We start from the raw sequence: 10,207 nt of genomic DNA, 5'->3' as shown, positions 1-10,207 counted from the left end.
ACTTTTCTCCAAAAACCAAAATATTATCTATTGTTTGGCATAGCTATTATTGGTGATAATTCCTACTTTTCCTAATCGCCTATATATTGTTCTCTGTGGGATTCGACCCCGACTCATAGTTGGGTAAATTATATTCGCATACGACCGTGCTCATTCTAATTAATAGGGTGGATTTGGACGTTATCACCCGTATTTCTGAGAACGACAAGTTAAGTATCACCACTATGTACTTGACGGGTGATGCGAAATTATGGTGGAGGACTAGGGATGCGGATGATATGAGTGCTGGCAGACCAAGGATCGATACTTGGGCCAAATTGAAGAAGGAAATGCGTGACCATTTCCTTCCTAGCAATGCATCTTGGATTGCTAGGGATCGCTTGAAAAGATTGAGGCAAACAGGTTTTGTTCATGACTATATCAAGGAATTTACTTCTTTGATGTTAGACATCCAAAATATGTCGGATGAGGATAAGTTGCACAATTTCATTTCTGGGATGCAAGCATGGGCCCAAAACGAACTTAGGAGATAGAACGTGAAAGATCTTCCAAGTGCAATTGCAGCGGTAGATTCGTTGGTAGATTTTCACTCAACGCGTGTTCCATCTGAAATTCCCACTTCTTCTAAGTCCAAGAAAAAGACTGAAAAGAAGGGGAGTGGAAGAAGGAAGGGCGGAAAGAAGGTGCTGACAAAGGAAAGGCTGTTGCGGACGTTGGAAATTCAAAAAACAAGAAAAATTCAGCGAGTGACAAAGGTTGCTGGACTTGTGGAGGGTCTCACTTGGCCAAGAATTGTCCAAATCGTGAAAGGGTGAATGTTATGCTTGCGGGGAATGTAAATGCAAATGAGGAAGGTGCTGTAGTTGCTGCTTTGGAAAACCCACTTGGTTTACTCTTGAACAATCACATTTCATTAGTGAACACGGTGGGGGAGTCATCTACAAATCCTCATTCTTCGTTACTGCACTTTGAGATGAAGGTTGATGAGTGGAGATGGTGGATACTGGAGCTACTCACACTTTTATTGATGTCAAACTTGCTGCAAAATTAGGACTCAAATTGACAAAGAGCCCGAATTATATGAAAACTGTGAACCAGGTGGCCCAAATGATTGAAGGTATGGCGTATGACGTGAGGGTACTTGCGGGACATTGGGCTGGAAAACACAGTTTGATGGTGATTCCATTGGGAGATTTCGATATGATACTTGGAATCGATTTCTTGAGGAAGAACTGCTTCGTTCCAATGCCCTACTTGGACGGAGTTATGGTGATGCAAGAAAAGATGGCGGCGTTCATAAAGGTTGTTCATCCATATGGCGAGGCAGAAAAATCGAGTAAGTATAAGAGCCCTATTATTTTTGCTATTTCGATTTAGAAAGGCTTAAAGAAAGGTGAAGAAACTTTCCTTGCTGCTTTGGTTGAGATAAAACCTGATGTAAAGGTAGAGATGCCTGATTGCGTGACACAGGTTTTGGGGGAATTTAATGATGTTATGCCACCTGAACTCCCTAAAACGTTGCCACCAAGGAGGGATATTGATCATAAGATTGAGTTGCTGTCGGGTTCTGTTGCTCCTGCACAAGCTCTTTATCGTATGGCTCCTAAGGAGTTGGCTGAATTGCGGAAACAATTGAATGAATTGCTAGATGCGGGTCTGATTCAGCCCTTAAAGGCTCCATATGGTGCACCTGTTTTATTCCAAAGGAAAGAGGATGGGTCAATGAGAATGTGTGTGGACTATCGGGCGCTGAACAAGGTGACTGTGAAGAACAAGTATCCTGTTCCATTGGTGCAGGACCTCATGGACATATTGTGCAAGGCAAGCTGGTTCACTAAGCTAGACCTCAGGTCTGGATATTGGCAAGTAAGAATAGCATAGGGTGATGAGTCAAAAACAACGTGTGTAACTAGATATGGCTCACATGAATTTCTTGTAATGCCGTTTGGGCTGACTAACGCCCCAGCTACTTTCTGTAATTTGATGAACAATGTTTTATTTGAGTACCTAGATGATTTTGTTTTAGTGTACTTAGATGACATTGTAATCTATAGCTGCTCGTTGGAAGAGCATGTAAGCCACTTGAAAATGGTACTATCTCGGTTGCGGGAGTACAAGCTTTATGTAAAGATGGAGAAATGCGAGTTTGCTCAACAAGAAATCAAGTTTCTTAGGCACTTGGTCAGCCAGAACCAAGTGAGGATGGACCCAAATAAGGTGCAGGCTATTGTTGATTGGCAGGCGCCGCAGAGTGTGAAGGACTTGAGGTCATTCCTTGGGTGGGCAAACTATTATCGCAAGTTCATTGCAGGGTATTCAAAGAAGGCTGTTGTTTTGACTGATTTGCTGAAAAAGAATGTGGTGTGGGCGTGGACTGAAAAATGTGATGGTGCATTCAACTTGTTAAAGGAGGCCATTGCTTCAGAACTCATACTAAGGCTGCCTGATTTCGAATTGCCCTTCGAAGTGCATATTGATGCTTCTGACAAGGCTATGCGCGCGGCACATGCGTCGGTTACACAGTGTGTGAGGCATATGCGTCGGTTAAGGTCGGTTTTTAAAGGCTTTGCCCACATGGGCGAAATACTAGGCCTAGAATCTGTATGCCATGATCCCAATGTAATTGCTGGCACATGCCATGCCCGCCCCTCCCCTTGTAACTGCTTGTAACTGCCCCTGGCAGGTTTTTAAAGTAGATAGAATTTGGCTAAGTCATTATTCAGTTTTGTAAGCCTCCAAATTCGTGAGTCCTTTTGTATATCTGAGAGATAATAAAAAGATTGGGCATTGCCTGTAAACATTGTGTGTTCCTTTCATTGTGTTTGACCCGAAGTTAAATCTAAGTGTCAAAAGTGAGTGTGTGCGAAGGCTGAAGTTGGCTGTGACGCTGAAAAAAATCACCCCTGTTTCATCAACTATCCCAACAGAAACAAATTACTCCATTATGGAGTAAGAAAAACTAAAAAAATAGAAAATGTTATCCTACAAAAACAAAAAGAAGAGAAATGGACCAAGACTAATTCTTGTATCTTGCTAAATATTGGATGCCCTTTGTCTTTAGAGTAGCTTGCTACTTATAGAAATGGATGCCTAACTTTTTCTCCATAGACGCATCTGTGGATGCCATAGATGCGACTGTAGTGACAGACGCGTTTTTGGATGTCATAGATGCGACTGTGGTGACAGACGCGTGTGTGGATGCCATAGATATGACTGTGGTGACGGACGCGTCAATGGATGCCATAGATGCGACTGTGGTGACGGACGCGTCTGTGGATGCCATAGATGTGACTATAAATTTTCACGGATGTGTCTACGGAGTTGTAAATGCATAATGGTTCTCTTATTTTCTTTGGCAATTTGTTCCTTCTCTTTATTTCTCTTGTAATCTTTTTCCTGCAAGATTTGTTAGAAGATATGCGGGAATATGATAGTATTATTCATGTTTTATTTATAAATCTTATTTTTTATATACAAAATTACATGACTAATTTATATCCATCAGGCGCGCTACACACCCATAAACAAGACTCTACTGGACACGGCTCGTAGACAACCCTAGGACAGAACTGCTCTGATATCAAGTTTGTTATGCCCTAAATCTGGAGAGGCGTGGCCCGCACCCAATGCCACACTTGGCCTGAGCGAACCACTCTAAATTTGTGACTCTAGAGGGGTAACCCTCAACTTAGGCCGATAGGGCGTACCTGCACACAGACAATACCGACAAACCGGCAAGGCCATAAGCTGGTTATAAATAAACACTAGCTATCACAGTGGCACACTATATACAGGACTCGTCTACAAGCCTCTAGACGATTTCAAAAGGAGCAATGTACCTAGGGCTCAACTTGCCCTTCTTCCCAAATCTGATCACACCCTTCATGGGTGAAAACTTGAGCAATACCCGCTCACCAACCATGAACTCTAAGTCACGTACCTTCTGGTCCGCATAACTCTTCTGTCTGCTCTGGGCTATAAGAAGCCTCTCCTGAATCAGCTTACCTTATATAATGAATCCCATAACAAATCCGTACCACAAGGTCTTACCTTAAAAGCATCAAACCAACCAATCAGAGAACGGCACGTCCTACCATACAACGCCTCAAATGGTGCCATCTCAATGCTCAAATGATAACTGTTGTTATAAGCAAACTCTGCCAAAGGCAAGAACTAGTCCTAATGACCACCGAAGTAATCACACAGGCTGCAACATATCCTCAAGGACCTAAATAGTCAGCTTGGATTGACCATCAGTCTGAGGGTGAAATGATGTACTAAGCTGCACCCGGGTACCCAACTCCTTCTGCAATGTCTGCCAAAAATGAGATGTGAACTGAGTCCCTCGATCAGATATGATAGAGATGGGCACTCCATGTAAACGAACTACCTCTCGAATGTAGATCTTATCTAGCTTCTCAGAGTTGTAGGTAGCCTGAATCGGTATGAAATGAGCTGACTTGGTCAAATGATCCACAACCACCCAACTAGCATCAAATTTTCCCAAACTCCGTGGTAACCCTACCACAAAACCCATAGCGATCCGCTCCCACTTCCCCTCGGGGATGGGCATCCTCTAAGAAATCCCACCAGGCTTTTGGTGCTTGTACTTCACCTGTTGAAAATTCAAACATCGAGACACAAATTTCGTAATATCCCTCTTCGTGCTACACCACCAGTAATGCTGTTTCAAATCCCGATACATCTTTGTAGGTCCTGGATGAACAGAATACCTCGAGCTATAAGACTCATCCATGATCAACCTGGTCAAATCCCCAACCTGAGGTACACATACACGACCCTTGATCCTCAAAATACCCTCATCATCAAGTCTTGCCTCCCTTGCCTTTCGCTTCAACACTTTATCTCGAATTTTGTACAACTTTGCATCATTAAACTGATGGGCTCTAATCTGCTCCAATATGGACCGTGCTTCCACACAAGCTAGAACCTTTCCTGGTTCCGAAATATCAAGTCTAACCATGCTATTGGCCAAGGCCTGAACATCCATAGCCAAAGGTCGCTCTCTAATCTATAGACATGCAAGGCTACCCATACTCACCGTCTTTCGACTCAGGGCATCCGCCACTACAATTGCCTTGCTCGGATGACAAACAATGGACATGTCATAATCCTTGAGCAACGCCAACCATCTCCGTTGCCTCAAATTTAGATCCTTCTGATTAAAAATATGTTGAAGACTCTTATGATCGATAAACACCTCACAATGCATACCATAGAGGTAGCGCCTCCAAATCTTCAATACAAAGACCACCGCCGCCAACTCCAAGCCATGAGTGGGGTAGTTCTTTTCGTGCACCTTCAACTGACTTAAAGCATAAGCTAAGACCTTCCCTTTTTCCATTAGAACACAACTAAGGCCAATCTGCGAAGCATCACAACATACGGTAAAGCCCTCTCCCTCCATAGGAAGAGTCAAAATTGGAGTCGTGGTCAACAAAGTCTTGCGCTTTTGAAAGCTCCCCTCATACTCATCCGACCGCTAAAAAGGTACATTCTTCTGGGTTAAGTTGGTCAAAGGAGATGCTATAACTGAAAATCACTCTACAAAATGCCAATAGCAGCTAGCGAGACCAACAATATTCCAAATCTCGGTAACCGAAGTAGGCCTAACCCAATCACGAACCGCCTCAATCTTCTGAGGGTCCATCATAATGCCATCTTTGGTCACCACATGCCCAAGGAATGCTACAGAACTGTGCCAAAACTCACACTTCAAAAACTTGGCATACAACTTCTTATCCTTCAAGATCTTAAGCACAATCCTTAAATGTTGCTCGTGCTCCGCTCTACTACGAGAGTATATCAAAATATCATCAATGAATACAATCACAAAAGAATCCAAATACGATCTGAAGACACCGTTCATCAGATCCATAAAAGTTGTCGGGGCATTAGTCAGCCCAAAAGACATGACTAGAAACTCATAATAACCATAGCAGGTCCTGAAAGCTGTCTCAGGAATATCCACCTTTCTAATCTTCAACTGGTGATAACCGGATCTCAAATTAATCTTAGAGAAGATCGATGAACCCTGAAGCTAGTCAAATAAATAATCAATCCGAGGAATGGGATACTTGTTCTTGATTGTGACTTTGTTCAATTGCCGATAATCGATACACATCCTCATGGACCCATCCTTCTTCTTCACAAACAACACTGGAGCACCCCAAGAGGAAACACTAGGTCTAATGAATCCCTTGCTCAACAAGTCCGGTAACCTCCCCTTCAATTCTTTCAACTCAGTGGGAGCCATCCAATAAGGAGGAATGGAAATGGGCTTAGTGCCCGGCTCTAAATCAATGCAAAAAGAAATATCACGATCTGGAGGAACACCTGGTAAATCAGAAGGGAACACCTCGAGAAACTCTCTAACCATCAGCACTGACTCAAGTGAATGAGTATCAGGCTAGTGTCTTGAACATAGGCTAAATAAGCCAAACACCCCTTATCAACCATCCGTCGTGCCTTAAGATAGGATACTACTCTTTTCGGTGCTGAACTAATCGTACCCTTCCATTCCAATCTAGGAATTCCCGGCATAGCTAACATAACCATCTTGGAATGGCAATCTAAGATTGCATAATAAGGGGATAACTAACTCATACCTAAGATCACGTCAAAGTCTACCATGTCTAGGATTATCAAATCAACCCAAGTGTCATATCCCATCAAGGTCACAACACAGGATCCCTGCACCCGATCCATAACTGCAGAATCCCCAATAGGAGTAGAAACTCTAACAGGAACATCAAATGATTCACACATCATATCCAGACCCAAAGAAAAATAAGTAAACACATGAGAATATGAAGAACCCTGATCAAATAAGGCTATAGCCGACCGATGACAAGCCGAACTACTACCTGTAATGATAGCATCAAAAACCTCTGCCTCTGGTCTACCTGGGAACGCATAGAACTGAGCACGACCACCCTCGGCCTGAGAACTTTCGCGACCACCATCACAGCTTGCCTAAGTACCACCCCTACTGGACGGGGAACCACCTTTACCACTTTGTGCATCGCCTCTAGCCGGCTGTGCTGCTGATCTGGGTGCAGAAATCTTTAGACCGGGATGCGAACCACCCTGTCTAAGCCTGGGACGCTCTTTGACGAAATGACCGATATCACCACACTTAAAATATCCGCAACGGGACACAGGCTGCTAAGAGGATCTAGAAGGGCTTGAATAACTACCTCGACCTCCGAGTCAGGAATAAGAACCCTATCCCAAACTATAACCACTGCGACCTGAAGAACCACTGGTAGAAGTCTGAATCGCCGCTTGAACTAGCTTGCTAAATTGGGGGCGATAACCCCTCCCCTGATAACCTCTACCTTTGGATGAGGTGCCTCCAAAATTGCTTGAGCTGCGAGGCTTCTTGCCCGATCTATCCCTAAACGCATCTCACTTTATAGACTCAACACTCCTAGCGGCATCCACCACTTACTGAAAAGTACCTCCCGAAGAGGCCACATGAGTCGCTGCGACTCGAAGGTGATACAACAGGCCCCTGAGGAACTTCTTGATCCTCTCTGTCTCATCGGGTAGAACAGTCAAAGCATGTCAAGATAGGGAGTAAAACATCATCTCATACTCAGTCATGAGCATTTGACGTTGCTCCAACCTATCAAACTGTTCCCACCTCTCATCCCTCAAACTGCGGGGAACCACTTCACTAGAAATACTTGAGATAACTCAGCCCAAGTAAGTGGAGGCGACCCAGCTGGTCTAGCATCAACAAAAACCCTCTACCACTGTTTGGCAGGGCCAACCATCTGCATAGCAATGAAATCAACTCCGTTGGACTCAACAGACCCTAAATTATGCAAACACTCATGGTGGTGGAAACTAACCAAAAACGCATAGGCATCATCATCAGGACGCCCATCATACCGTGGTGGCTTCATCTTCTCAAACTTATCCCACCTCTTTTGCTCATCGACAGTCATGGTAGGTGTTACACTCCGTATTTTCGGAGAAGCACTTATCAAATTTTAACATAAATATGTTGAACTATGACTAAGTAAAACAACTTTGGAATATAAGGAGCGGAGCATTATTGAGTATATTCTAGGAGTAAAGGATACACATAAGGAATACCGGGAGGTTCTATAAGGAAATGAGTTGAAGAAGTTGAGTTAGTATGAACCAAATTGGGGAAAGAATATCTTCTAGCATATGAAGAGTTTTGAAGAAAATCGACCTGCTAAGTTGAAGTTCATGAAGTCTAGTTCCAACGCAACAAACCGTTCGTCGATACGACATCGGAGTAAAGAGTTATGGACGTTACAAGTCTGGCTGATAGGCTAGAGTTTTGGTCAACAGGAACGCACCACCACTAGGTGAGAATGCGCAGAAGGGCGTCAGACCACCCAGCTCGCCCGCGCCACTTCCCAGCGCGATCGCGCAGGGTTAATTTTAAGTCGGTGGTAACTGACCTTTAACTTCAATATAAGACCAAAATTTGGTCTTAGGGCCTCATTTCTCCACTCCTCCCTACCAAAAAACATCTAAGAGACCCAAGAAACATTGAAGGATCACTTTGTGAGTGGATTAAAGTAAAGGGACTATATACGAGGCTCGGGAAGCGTATAAGGTTTTGTAGTTCTTGTTCTAAACATCAAATCTTGACGAGACGAAGGAATCTACCAAAGATAAATAAGATTTCAAGCTCTTCCAACCTTGATTGTGGTAAGGATATTATTTACTATTGATATTATGAATCGTATTATGGAGATTTAGTTGATAAAGCTTCGTAAAGTCGATTGATTGGTTGAGAAATTGGGTAAACATCGTGTGGGATGTTTTATTAAGTATATTGGTATTGATGATGATGTTGTTGATATTAGTGTTACTATTTTTGTTGTTTTATTGGTATTGTGAATTCGGGCTAGGGATATAAATAGAGGAGATGCTGCCCGAATTTCGGCAGATTCTAAGAGAATTTAATTTGAAGGCTTAAGACAAGCATATGACGATGAGCCTAACAATAGTATGAATGGTTTTATATGTAGAACATGAGTCTACAAATGATCTTATGTAGATTTTAAGACAAGAAGTAGTTTGGAAAGTCGAGGAACTAAGCTCCACATATGTAAGGCTAAATCCCTTTCTTTCTAAAGGCATGATTCTCTTCGTATGAACCCATACATGACTTCCATAATAATCTTATTCCCAAAAATTCTAGAAGTTCAGATTCTCAAAGTTCTGATGATGCTAAAGATAGATGTTTTCTATGATGATAATGATGGTGAAGATGACCCCATTTTTATAGTTTTCAAAGCTTATAGTTCCTGATGTTCTCATGAGATTATTGAGCTTGTTTCATGATAATCTTGATTTTACTCATTGTTGTTGATCTCACCTTATGTTACTTGTTCCTTCTAGGTGAGATATAGCGATGATGTTTGTTCCATAATAGAAATCGGAGGTTACCAACCTTATGTCTCTCTGATGGAGTTGTAGCTCTTAATTGGGCTCTCATGCATGCTTTATATATTTGTATGTATTTGTTTACCGTGCTTACATGGCCGGGTAGCACCACTATGGTGGGCGGCTTATGGATGATGATGTATGATTATACCGTGCCTACATAGCTGGGCAGCACCATTGCAGTGAGCAGCTTATGATATCATCCTGGACGCGGGATAATGATGATAACACCGTGCCTATATGGCCGGGCAGCATAACTCCGTACCTATATAGTCGGGCAGTTTACTTATATATATTTATGGATATTGTTTTGAAATTAAAAGCTAAGCATGCATGATATTCGCCTTAAGAGGCAATCAGATGTACAGGTTATGTCTTTCATCTCATGCTCCTTATGTCTACATTATGTTATTATTCATGCTTTACATATTCAGTACATTGTTCATACTGACATCCGTTTGCTTGTAGACACTACGTTTATGTCCACAGGCTCAGGTAGCAGACCGGCGATCCAACTCAATAGGTCTTCCACTCAGCTGCAGTCAGTGCGCTCCACTTGGTTCGGAGCTGCAGTCCCTTTTGGTATGCTATTTTGACATGTATATATGGGTATGACGGGGCCTTGTCCTGTCTTTTCTACAGCTCGTGCTCCATAGAGATCTGTAGACAGTTGTATGTAGTTGGGATGTTATGTATCCTTGTTGGCTCTTATTTTTGTTGTACATCATATGTAACGGCCTAGTCGGCT

General features: G+C 42.8%; 1 protein-coding gene across 1 annotated transcript; it reads left to right on the top strand.

Moving 5' to 3' along the window:
- The first annotated feature begins 1,938 nt into the window (after positions 1 to 1,938).
- On the top strand, positions 1,939 to 2,684 carry LOC132620397 (uncharacterized mitochondrial protein AtMg00860-like). Its single transcript, XM_060335057.1, has one exon. It carries the CDS (start codon positions 1,939 to 1,941, stop codon positions 2,668 to 2,670), a length of 732 nt encoding a protein of 243 aa, XP_060191040.1. The 3' UTR covers positions 2,671 to 2,684.
- The last annotated feature ends 7,523 nt before the right edge of the window (positions 2,685 to 10,207 follow it).

Source organism: Lycium barbarum, chromosome 11, assembly GCF_019175385.1.
Source record: "Lycium barbarum isolate Lr01 chromosome 11, ASM1917538v2, whole genome shotgun sequence".
Taxonomy (NCBI): domain Eukaryota; kingdom Viridiplantae; phylum Streptophyta; class Magnoliopsida; order Solanales; family Solanaceae; genus Lycium; species Lycium barbarum.
Note: the sequence above shows the minus strand (reverse complement) of the source record. Positions and strands in the feature narration are given on the sequence as shown.